The sequence below is a fragment of the Notothenia coriiceps genome, unplaced genomic scaffold (genome assembly GCF_000735185.1).
Source record: "Notothenia coriiceps isolate Sejong01 unplaced genomic scaffold, NC01 NC01_scaffold00019000, whole genome shotgun sequence".
Lineage (NCBI taxonomy): Eukaryota > Metazoa > Chordata > Actinopteri > Perciformes > Nototheniidae > Notothenia > Notothenia coriiceps.
This window is the reverse complement of record NW_011351701.1, coordinates 1,177,531-1,190,410: the sequence shown is the minus strand read 5'-3', so window position 1 is coordinate 1,190,410 and position 12,880 is coordinate 1,177,531. Positions and strand designations below refer to the sequence as shown.

General features: G+C 41.3%; 1 protein-coding gene across 5 annotated transcripts in view; it reads left to right on the top strand.

The window, feature by feature from the left end:
* Positions 1-12,432, top strand: part of apbb2b (amyloid beta (A4) precursor protein-binding, family B, member 2b) — an 81,154-nt gene extending 68,722 nt beyond the window's left edge. The window contains exons 1-8 of one of the 5 annotated variants that reach the window (XM_010778292.1): positions 181-297; positions 1,668-1,673; positions 2,546-2,660; positions 3,966-4,050; positions 7,744-7,827; positions 7,969-8,084; positions 8,320-8,499; positions 9,577-12,432. In XM_010778292.1, coding sequence (XP_010776594.1) covers positions 3,969-4,050; positions 7,744-7,827; positions 7,969-8,084; positions 8,320-8,499; positions 9,577-9,747 — 633 coding nt within the window. In that variant the 5' untranslated portion in view covers positions 181-297; positions 1,668-1,673; positions 2,546-2,660; positions 3,966-3,968 and the 3' untranslated portion in view covers positions 9,748-12,432. Of the gene's footprint in view, positions 1-180; positions 298-1,667; positions 1,674-2,545; positions 2,661-3,965; positions 4,051-7,743; positions 7,828-7,968; positions 8,085-8,319; positions 8,500-9,576 lie in introns of those variants that run through there. The other 4 variants (XM_010778289.1, XM_010778288.1, XM_010778291.1 and 1 more) reach the window with 4 other exon arrangements.
* The last annotated feature ends 448 nt before the right edge of the window (positions 12,433-12,880 follow it).

The following is a 12,880-nucleotide window of genomic DNA, read 5'->3' as shown; positions in this document are numbered from 1 at the left end:
CCCGAGTTGTTTTCCACCATCTACATATAGCAGGAGAGTTGTAACAGTGGGAATATGTGAGCTGCAGCAGAGGGAGGAGGAGAGATGGGAGGGAGGGCAGTCGAGGGGGTTTTGGCAGTGAAGAGGGAGAGGGGGATGAGGCTGCCAGAGGGGGAGGTATGGTTAGTGCTCACTGGGTGTGGAGCGGACAGGTTGAGGAGTGTGTATGCCTGCAGCATCACCAGGGATAGATGGTGTGAGGGTCTGAAGACGCTCCTATACGTACGATTACCTGCCAACATAGAAAAATAAACGGCTGTGAGTATATTTACATATCTTTATCTTACTTTGGAACCATCACTTCTGCTGTTTTGTTTTATTCATAGTAGAACAAGAGAAAGATTACAATGAGGCCTCAGTCTGTAGGGGAGGTTGATGTTTAGTTTCTTATCCAGGGTGAGGGGTGCATGTCACAATTTGACTTCACAGGTGGAATGGAAAATTCATATTGTGGTCTGTGTGTGGTGGTTTCCCCGGTGGTTAAATGTGAATAGATTACATGATAAAAGACTCGTATTCACCTGAATCAATTTTTTTCAAATATATATATCATTTTATTTTAATTTCTACAGAGAGATTTAGGGTTCGAATACACTCTAAAATATTTCAATGTGTTACATCATTTCCATTTGTTTAAAATAATATTTGTTTCCGAAATTCCTCCACAGTTTAACATTCAGATACTCAGGATGTGTATGTAGGAGTGCAACAAATAATAATAGCCATTTGCACTAATTTGTCGCATATCTGTGGCAATCTTTTTGGGGCTGTTTGGTTGAAATGTATGAGCAACTAAGGAATTTGGAGCCTGGTTGGAGTAAGGAGTTTCCCTCCATCGCTCTCCCCCTCTCGCTCTCTGTCACACACACTTCTACCCTTGGGACCCTTGGATTGGTTGTGTCAGGACAGAGCGGTACCCCGGTGCCTCCCCCTCTCCCTATGTGCCATGAAACTCATTATCGCCATAGAGACAGATTCCCACAGCAACCTTGACATTTTCAGGGGCGTCTGCATGATGATAAGATTATATTTGAAATGAAACCTCACCCCCTTCTCCCTCTCTCTTTCTCCAACTCTGTCTTTTATCTTCACTCTTCATCTGGGTCTTTTATCCTTCCCACATCTTTCCGCTTTTACATTTATCGTGTACAATGTTGCAGTTCAATACCAATTTCCTCTCCCAGTATTTCACTTTTCTTCTCTTATATGACTTACTCTAACTCACTTCTCTCAGTAACTTATTTTATGTGGCTTTGAGAAACTGCCAGTCTATTTCCTTTTATTTCTTTAAGGAAACACAAACCTTTGGCAGCCAATTAAAGCTAACGGCTCCCATCCACAACATCTCTCTGTCCTGCTGTTTTTCCATCATCTCTAATACCTTATTCAAATGCTGTCAGTAGCTTGAGATATTGTAAATATAATAAGTATGCATAACAAACTGCGTTGCTGCCTCCCTTCAACCCACTTGCATTATATCTTTTCTGCACTGCTTTGACGTTTTTAAATAAGTAATAAAAGGCACAGACAAAATATGTAAGTCATTGTGTTGGTGTGTGTAGGAGGGGCTAAAAGTGTCTTATCCCTACTAACTTGCTTCCTTTCCTCCCTTGCTTCCTTGGACACAGAGAGAGGTAAACACATTCCTTTCTTTCAGTATCTCTTCATCATCTCCGTCATTCCTTATTGTTTAATTTCCTCTGCGTCTCAGTTTTCTCCACTTCAAAGTGGATCATGATGTACTGAAGCTTTGTCTACGCACATTCACAGATGTAGGGAGAGTACGATGACCTCCTCTGTCCTTGTCTGTCTACAGGCATTTTTTGAAATATACACACACACACACACGCAAGAACAAACACACACAAATGGGAATCTTTTCAGGAGACTTTCCCCTGAGGATCTGGACTCAGAAATCTTGTTAACCCCTAGGCCTGTGTTTCCTATTGCGTGGCATATTGAAGCACAGAGCTTGAAGGAAGTCATTTCGATTTGTGTGCATTTCCTGCTGACATAAATCCACGTTTGTGTGTGTGCGTGTGTTTGAGTGTGCGTGCTTTACAGGTTTAATTTGTTGCAGCTTCATTCCACTTTCCCTCCGGCTCCCTTTCCTCTTTGTTTTCATTCCCTCTCTTCAGCGGGCTTAAATAGTTTTCGGCTCCACTGGGCCCAGGGGAAAGTTCTTCCCTGCTGTCACTCAGTCAACTCTCTCTTGCATCCCGCTGCTTTATTGATCTCTAGGGTCCATCGACCTGCATGTGTGTGTGTGTGTGTATGTGTGTGTCCTGTATTCATCAGACTGATAAAGGTCAGTTCATTGCTCATCTGTCTCCAAATGCTGTCAGTCTTGAAACTGGACACACAAACCCAATGACACGCATACGATTGTCTTGTCTCTGAGTAGAACTGAAACTAGTCCAACCGCCTCTTGTGTCATCTTCATCCCCCTGGTGTTTTTTCCTCTCCCTGTTGTTCCTTTTTGACACTCTGTTTTTCTCTTTCCCAGGGACTTTGCATATGTGGCGCGGGATAAAAACACCAGGATCCTGAAATGTCATGTGTTCCGCTGTGACACGCCAGCCAAAGCCATCGCCACCAGCCTGCATGAGATCTGCTCCCGGGTGAGTGCTTCAGACCGGGTTTGGATTTGGCAAATAGATTCAGATTGAAATAGATTTTCCACTGATCAGGAACGTCGACGATCAAACTAAAACCCAACAAACGGAACTGACAGCCATTATATTTCATAACATTTACTCAATCACAAGTAGATGTTGTACCTTTATAATATAATATTCAAATTGTCCACCCTCAAGATGATTTATTTTATCATGTTATTTTTTTAATGTTTTTTATGTACTATTCCACAACCGAAGCAAACATTATAATATCTGCAGAGAGTATCTGCAGTCCTCAAAAGTCTAAAAACTCTACATTTCACCTAAATCACAGTTATCAGAGAGCTCTCTTTCTGCACTGCAAATGTATTCGTGGATAAATACAGAAGAATGCAGACGGGTCTCAAGGAACCGTATTCAAACCATGTTTCTTATTGTGTCTGCTTCATTCAGCGAACTCGCTCAGAATTGATGGACTTTCCTTTTGTTCCCAGTAAAACACATTTATAGCTTTGGAAGTCCAATTCCGTGTCCTAGAAGATCTTTAAATCCCCTCTTTATTCATGTAGACTCATAATTTGGTGTCGAAATCAATTCCGTGTAGCATTAAAAAGGGTTTTTAATAACTTCAGCTTCCCACAGACACTTTGTGATTACCATTGACTTGAACAGTGTGTCCCTGAAGTGTCTTTAGTTAGAGGAAAAAGGTGGAGTTAGACGCATTTGTCGCCCTTCTCATCGGTCATGCTAACACCGAATTTCTCACATTTGACTTTCAACACAGTATGTGGTAGAACCTGTGGAAAAGTCTCTCTAAAAGGATGAACAAAGAAAGTGGCGAATTGTTCACAGCAGGGTTTGTTGAGCTGTTGATTCGCTGTGATAAACTCTCTGATTAACGACATGTTTTATTTATGTGTGGTATTTCCAGCAGTATGTGTGATTGATTTTGTCTGGTTTGAGTTTATGAGATGCATTTCTCCCTGTGAGTTGCACTGCACGAAACGCTCATACCAAGCTGTAGAAAGAGGTGTGTGTGTGTGTGTGTGTGTGTGTCCCAGGTGAAATCGGTGTTTCTCGTGAGGGTTTTCCCCGGGGGGGGGAGAATTACTTGAGGTTTTCTTGAGCTCTTTTGACTTTTTCATCTTTTTTTTCCCTCCCTCATCCTATTTTACTATCACACACACTTTTTTGTCTCCTCCCCTGTGTCTCTGCCAAGGAATACTAAGCCGCTCGTTTTTTTTCCACGCCATTTCCTGATATTTCTGCTTATTGCCCCGTCTCTCTCCGTCTCTCTCCCTCCTCCAGATAATGACAGAGCGAAAGAATGCCAAAGCGATGGCAGGCTCTCTCCACGACAGGATCCAGGCAGGACTAGATCTCCCTCTACAAGGTAGGCATCAAACTGTACCTCTGTCAGCCTGTGTGTGAGAGAGAGAGAGAGAGATGTGACACGTGACGTACATCAATAGACGCAGAGAAGACATCACCTCTTTGGCACACTGCATGCATTTAAACTGGTCATTAGTCTGAGCTGAAAGGGTTGTCATCCCAATGTCCTCTGTTAATGCTTCAGAGTCAAGACAGGTTCCAAACATCTGCATTTAGAGGTTTGATTCATAAATAATTCATTTTAGAGTCTTCAGTTTGGGCCTTAAAGGCACCCTGTGGAGTTTTCTTGTGAACAGAGAAAGGTTGACGTCTGCTGTTACCGACCAAAACACACTGTTTTTGAAGCCTGATCATTCTGTTGAGTGCACATCCTTCCCCTGTCTTTTTATTGAATCCTCTAATTCTAATCATCCATATTCAGTCGCTTCTTGTTTCTTGGCTTCGACTCTTTGCATCTTATATTAGTGCCAGCTGGCGATCAGCAGAATAACGTGAAATGAAGCAGGCACCCTCTCTTAACCTGTTGAACCCCATCGACCCGCCCCTGGGGGGAAAAACGCGTCATCTGCAGGAAACAGCGTCTGAGGACTTCTTAATATTTAATAAACTATGAATGTTTTATATCCATGTAACGGGAAGAAACTCAGCTAACTTATCCTTTTTTTTTCTTTTTTTTTTTAAACCCACAAAGCTAGTGCTGAGCCTATGAATTAGCCACGATCGAAAAATGCTAACGGCGTATTGCACAGAAACTCACTCATAATACCCTTATTACTTATCGTAGCTGCACGTCCATCCCATCGATCTGATCGTGAGAAGACACATAATCGATCGGTACATACAGTGGGGCAAAAAAGTATTTAGTCAGCCACCAATTGTGCAAGTTCTCCCACTTAAATAGATGAGAGAGGCCTGTAATTTTCATCCTAGGTATACCTCAACTATGAGAGACAAAATGAGAAAAAAAAAATCCAGAAAATCACATTGTCTGATTTTTAAAGACTTTATTTGCAAATTATGGTGGAAAATAAGTATTTGGTCACCTACAAACAAACAAGATTTCTGGCTCTCACAGACTTGTAACTTCTTCTTTAAGAGCCTCCTCTGTCCTCCACTTGTTAACTGTATTAATGGCACCTGTTTTAACTCGTTATCAGTATGAAAGACACCTGTCCACAACCTCAAACAGTCACACTCCAAACTCCACTATGGCCAAGACCAAAGAGCTGTCAAAGGACACCAGAAACAAAATTGTAGACTTGCACCAGGCTGGGAAGACAGAATCTTCAATAGGTAAGCAGCTTGGTGTGAAGAAATCAACTGTGGGAGCAATTATTAGAAAATGGAAGACATACAAGACCACTNAATTGGTGGCTGACTAAATATTTGTTTGCCCCACTGAACATCTTCACTCCATGATAAGAACTCACAAAGATGCAAACCTGCATGCGCAAAACCCCCACCTTTTTTTGTTAACATGTGTGTGTATGTGGAAATTCCCCTTCGATTCTATTGGCTCTAACGGCCAAAAAGAGATGTCAATCACCAAAATCGACCAATGGGTTCCAGAGAAACGGTAAAAATGCCAATTTCCACCCAAATCACCTCAGAGGTGGATTTTTTATTCTAAACCTCTCTAAAAAAAAAAGGTCAAATGTCACTTGTTTTGCATCAATCTTGATACAGGGTACTTATTGTATGTTGTGCTTTGGATTCCTAAAGCTTTTGGTCTACCTTACCATCATCCAAGGGTAGTTTTCACTATAAGTAAAAAATTTTTTTTGGACGGACACTATAATTTACAGTTTTGTACTATGTTCAATCTGAATTTTCTTTAAAATAAAAAACATCTATATTGATTCTGACTGTTCTACATCCAACTCACAGGTTTATCATTACTTTGAGAAAAAAGATTATTAATGTTCCACTTTTTAGAAGTCTAGTTATGGTCATTTGTTCTGGAATTGTCATTTTCGAGCCTGAGACCTGAAAAACAGGCTTGGGGTCTAACAGGAAAACTTCTGAGAGTTTCTGCAGTTTACCGATGTCGGGCTTGATGGTCCAGTGTCCCAGCATAATGTGCAAGGATTCATTATGTCACATTTTGAAGAGTCGGACAGATGGGACAAGTAGCAAGTCAACAGATGCTGGGGGCAGAAAGTTAAACTTTGGTGGCAGGAAATAATGCTGGAGAGCAATGTTGAAGAGATAGGTATGCTTAAACATATACTGTGTGTATATATATATATATATATATATCACATAATATACAGTAGAAAGTAGACTCTTTTTTTGGTATCTGGGCCCTTTTTCTATTTCATTTCCCCTGCAGATAGAAACCCCTCAGTGTAGACAGGTTCTCAGCTGCGGGGACCCCACATGAAACTGCCATTACATCATCTTATGCGTGACGCTCACTAAATCCTTTGCTACCAAACAGATGAATATCTACACTTCATATTTGTACTGCGTGGTCTTGTAGGCTGCCTTCAAAAAACATTTAGGAAAAAAATAGCTGTCACTATTGTCAGCTTAAATATCATGCTGGTTGAGCTGCCGACAATTCTCTCTGACCAATCAGTGGTCAGTATTTTAACTCCACTACTGTTATCGAATCAGTCGCTTGTGGTACCAAACAAATTAACAAGGTACTATCCACAACTGTAAATGTATATAAAAAAAAGAGCCAGTTAAGTAGAGCACTGCACAATAATGCAGTGTAAATGCGGCATTAGACTGGTTTTCTAATTTGGTAATTTTGGACAACAAGCTTCTTGCTATCATAACTCACTGTTTTCTCTCCCGTCGGCTCTCTGTCACTCTGTCAGAGAGAAAAGGGATTGTCTGTGCTGCACTTTATCATTTATATTTACTGGTGCTTGAAAAAGACGCAGCACCAGTCCAGCAGACCGAACAACGGCCCAGCCCGCTGCCGACAGCTCCTCAAATCAAACGCTGCAGTGCCGGCCTTAAAATGCCTTCAAAAACTGCAACTAATCCAGAACGCTGCTGCCAGAGTCCTGACCAAAACAAAAAGAGTAGAACACATCACCCCAGTTCTTAGATCTCTGGACTGGCGTTTTTTTACAATTGTATTGCTAACTTATAAAGCAATAAATGGTTTGGGACCCCAATATATGTTGGACATTCTGCTCTGTTACGAGACACACAGAGCTCTGAGATCATCGGGGGCGGGCTTACTCATTGTTCCTCGGCTCAGAACCAATCACGCCGAAGCTGCTTTTAGTTTGGACAAATGGAACAAACTTCCAGAAACCCTGAGGTCTGCACCAACGCTGAGTTCTTTTAAGTCCAGGCTAAAAACCTTATTTTTTCAGCTGCTTACCCAGAAGTATTTTACCTTGTTTTAGCACCTACTGTATTTACAATGTTGTTTTGAAACTATTCTGTATCTCTTTTATGCATGTTTTTTTTAAATTTATTATTCCATTGTGTTTATTCACTGTGTTCCTTTCTTCTGTCTTCTTATTATGTGTTAATGTTGATGCAAAGCACTTTGAATTGTGCTATATAAATAAACGTACCTTACGTTTAACTTGCCATGAGGATGGTAGTATCCAGGTATTTTCTCTGAAGGCCACATGTAGGAACCTTCTGTAAATGTGTATTGTTGCTTACGTGAAGTTAAATATTTGTTCTTGGAAACACTTATGTGTGTGTGGCTTCTCCCCAGCAGAGTTCCCCACCCCAAAGACGGAGCTGGTTCAGAGGTTCCAGGTGCTCTACCTGGGGATGGTGCCTGTGGCCCGGCCAATAGGTGAGTCTGATCCGCAGTACTCCTGCAGACTGGAAGGAGAGGCTCAGCACATGGTTGGTGGTAACGTTGATGTTAATGGTCCAGCTTAAGGAAGGGTTTTAATGGTTGTTGTTTGTTTGTTTCTAACATGCTCTGCTGCAGGCATGGACATACTTAACGGAGCTATAGACAGCCTGATGGGATCTTCAAACAGAGAGGACTGGACCCCGGTGGACCTCAATGTAGCAGATGCTACTGTCACCATCAGCAAAGAGAAGGTGAGACACATCTGCTGTAGCCAAACTGCTTTAAATACTATGTGCCAAATAGATTTGAGAAAAGAAGGGCTTCAAATACAGACTGTGATTTCATTACTTTTATGTTTCAATCCAACAAGCAATTTGTTGTATTATAGCAGTATGTTGAAAGCATCAGACAGGCAGAACTGAGTACATTATAGATATGTTCTTAATTTCTATGATATCCATTAATCAAACACATGTTTTCGACCAGGACGAAGGAGAAGTGCTGGTGGAGTGTCGTGTTCGTTTCCTCTCTTTCATGGGCGTTGGGCGAAACGTGCACACGTTTGCCTTCATCATGGACGCTGGCAGCCATCGTTTCGACTGTCACGTCTTCTGGTGTGAACCCAACGCTGGACACGTGTCAGAGGCCGTACAGGCCGCTTGTATGGTGAGTCACTGAGCGAGAAAACACAGAGCTGACAAAACGTCTTTTATACATTAAGCTAACTCTCGTTTTAGTTAAGGAGTAAATGTGTTTTTAATTGTGCAGAATTAGATTGTAGGAAATGTAGATTGTGCATATTTTTAATATTATTATGAATGTCTGTCACTTTGGCCTTACCTTATACTACATGCATAACATCGTATTAACAACAGCTAACCTTATAAGAAGGTTTTCACTCCTAATTGATCAAATGCAAAATGCATTATGTTGCGAATGCTATATAAACTAAGATCAACAGTTACAATAAGTACAGAGAGTCAAAGACATTTAAAGAGTGAATGTCTTTGCCTGTAGCTCAGTTTAAGCTGTGTTTCTACAGATGTGTTTTTTACCGTCCAACCTATATGGTCCATTCAGGTTGTAATGGGGCCCTGTGTTATAAAAATGCATTTAAATCAAAAGAAGCCATCTTAAGGTAAATAAGTGTGTGTTCAGCATCAGTTGGAAGGAGAATGTCCTTGCAAGTACAGGTTTTTAGTTTTTTTAAATATATTACACATTGTTTCCTGCTTTACAAGAAAACATTTTAAAAATGAATTAGTACATTGAATACATTACCAGTGTAATATACTCATATATACCTCTCAAAATGTTTTTATTTTATCATTATAATGTCAGTGATTGCAACCCAGAATGCCCTGGGTGATGTTTCTGCTCAAGTGCAGCCCATTAGTGGAGATAACTCCTCTCCCTGCCTCCCTGCTGCGGCTGAGTCACAAGATTAGTCGACTGCTGGCCGGGCTATTGATCACACATCAACTCTGGAAATATGGACACACACACACACACACACACACACACACACACACACACACACACACACACACACACACACACACACACACACACTCTCACGCACACACTAAAACTGATTCACGTTGACAAGACTCATCAGTCATTACTATTGATCACAGCTAGCGGCCGGCGGTCCCTGCTCTCTCACCTTCACAGCCGTATACTCAGCAGCTGTAACTCTCTCTTATTTACAACGTCCCTCTCTCTCCTCTCTCTCTCCCTCAGCTGCGGTATCAGAAGTGTTTGGTGGCCCGCCCCCCCTCCCAGAGGGCATGCAGCTCGTCGCCCCCCGGAGACTCGGTGTCCCGCCGGGTCTCGACCAGCGTGAAGAGAGGCATGCTGTCTCTCATCGACACCCTCAAACAAAAGAGACCCGTCACAGAGTTGCCGCAGTAACCAACTGTTAAGCGCTACCGACTCCCTACCACAATCCCAAGTCACCATGGTAACTAGTCGCATTGCTGCCAAATACCTGTCGCCACCACAGACCCCTGTAACCATGGAAACCCAGTAAACCCAAGGGTTTGGGGAAGCCCTGTCACAATTCCTTCACTTCTTCAGACTGAAACAGGAATTTCACCTCAAGAGTTTTTCAAGCTCTTGTGAGGAAATTCAAATCTGTTTGCTCGTAAAAAAGGAGATGAACAAAGACTTATGGAGAAGAAACAAACCACAGAGAAACATCCGAGTGGAGATCTTTGGTGGTGATGGTGTACATAGGAGTAACTCTCACCCCCCCCCCCACAGAGGAGCGAGGAGAAACAAAAACTGAAGAAGTAGGAAGAGCTCCTTCCAGCACGTGTGATGCTGCAAACTGCTGACCTCTCCATGCTCTAACTGTATCCGTGTCTGTGCAGCCAGCATGACCCCCCTCCCATCATGCACCTGGTTGTCCTGTTAGTCTGTAGTGGCGTGTCCCCCTCTGTCCCTCTTCCTCGTTATCCTCAGTAGACTGAAATGGAAAGAGAATCCTGAAAGCCATCGTGTCTGCACTCAAATGAAAGAAGCAAGTACAGACTAAAGAGAAATGTCAGTCTACACACTCATACCTATTCAACTAACCTGCATGAACTTGTAATAGAAACAATATCAATACACTGCTGCTGCTTACAGAAGGGGTGATCGAATCCGAAGCCACTTCCTGTCTTCTTCCTTTGTTCCTCATAGACAAGATGTGCAAGAATCGGCCGAGAGGGTCTAAAACGAGCGGTGGCCTTTCACCCGAAACATCCTTCGCATACTTCCTGTTTACCTGTTTTTATTATGTCGTTATCCCTTGGAAAGCAACAGACGACAGCCATAATGAAGGAAGAGACAGGGACGGGCTAAGTGTTACTCTCTGCTGCTCCAAACACAGGAAGTATCGGCATGCTGCTGCTCATAGAAACACATGCTGGAGGAAATTTGACAGAATATTTCTCTAAATCCCACCTCAGTTCCATTCCTCAGAGACTTCATGTCCACTAATACAAAAAAAAAGAAAAGGGGTTGGCAACACAAGAAAGGCTTAATCCTAAAAAGATGAGGACTGGAGGAATGTGTTTTGAACCTGGGTCTAGTGCCAGCTGAGAGGCGGGTTTCATCTCCAGCTGTTTTTGGAGAGGAAAGTCAACAGAGAGACATGTGGACTCGGACTAACAGGATCTCCTGGGCTGCCATCTGTCTGTCTCCAGGGTTACGCTCACTTGAATGCGCCTGCTCTGTTTTCTCAAGATCACTTGCGTTTGGTTTGTATTCTGACATGTTTCCCACACAAATCTCAATTCAACACTGCTAGCTCCTTATTAGCACGTATCTGATTAGCTTGGATGTAAGGTAATCAGTGTGGACGTTTATTGCAAATAAAAAACACATTAAGCTGTAGATTAGAGTATTTAAAGAGTGAGTGCCATCCTTATTCCAATGGGTTCCTATGATGAGGGAAAATGTACAAAAACACCACTCGTTAAAAATCTCTGAAAATGTGTTGTCAAGATAATGCTGTCATAGAAACAACACCTATACACAGTGGTTGTCATTTGGAGGTAGGATGAAGTTTCCCAGTGCCCCACTGATGGTTTTTGTAAGAGAAAGAAACTGTGGACACATCTTATTACTGAACTTCTATAATTGACCATCTGCCAAACCCCTCCTTTTTTTGTAAACGGCACCATTAACAGGTGGCAACAGTATCTAAAGGGGACATCTGTAAAGTGTCTTGTCGTCTCCTTTTCTTGCCCCAGGTTTTAAAACTCCACGGTTAACCTACATGTGTTGAAGGAAGCAGGAGTGTACTTGAGATTGTGAGGAGAAAACACAGCCACTTCAACTTTATTTTGTCACAAGGATGTTGAAATGTGAATGAGATGACAAAATGAGCGTGTACATAATATCAGTTTAATGTAACATTCGGCATTAATCATTGTGATAAGCTATCTTTTTTTTCTTTTAAATATCTGTAGTTTTCTATTATTTTCTTTTAATGAAATGCCTTTTTTTGAGAGCTCACCAAATGGCCAAAGTGTAAAATACTGATATACATTGTTGTAGATAAGAAAATTACGAGAGCTAATAATGAAACGAGGAGAGGCGATTGGACATTTTCACAGTTGTCAATTACGTTGATACTGAATTTAACTGAGCAATTATCTATGCATTCTTTTGATCTTCTCGAGAAATGGAAAGTTGTGAAAAGCCTTGCATGCCCTTGGACGGTTGAAAGAACGACTGTATGTACTGAACAGAAATATTTTTTATTTTATTTATTCTATTTTATAAAGGTATATACTGATTTTATTAGTTGGGGCGAGTAAAGTCTCTTGACTCGGTGTCATTGTCATAGTCCCTGGTTAAATCACAATGCAACAAGCAAGCTTCGCAGAAAAATAAATATATCTTCACCTTGTACAGCGCACTGAGAGCTGGGAGTGATGGGGATGATGTTAGTAACGTGTGCACTCCCAGTGTCTCTGTCAGGCTCACACACATGAACAACACACACACACCTTTCCCTCAGATGGATGTGTTGCTTCCTTTGCTGCTCACTGATTTGTACACTTTATCGATGTAATCAATTGTGAGAATAAACAGCATTATAAAACAGAACTGGTGGCTTCCTTTTTGATTATTACTCGTACTTCCCACCCCTTATACATGTTATAAAGTCACTAGATGTTAGAAAATATAAATGGGGTTAAATTAAGATTGATACATATGTAAGCTGATCATTGGTATTTTAATGACGTCATTTTACCTACTATACTTTCATAATTACAATTCAATGTTTTTTTTGTTATATCGTGAATGATCACTTCAGCAGCAGTATGTACATTTCTTTAGTTTTAAGAAATACCAATAGAGATGTCAATATGAGTAAAACTTCTTTAAAACATATTTTTCATACATTTTTATTTTTCATAGTTAACTAACAATACAATAATATTTTTCTTGGTTTTAAATCATTTCAAATAATTAACTTGGGAGTCCATTATGATTGACTGTAGTGTCAGAACATGCCATTATTGTTATTAACCACACCATCAGTGTTCAT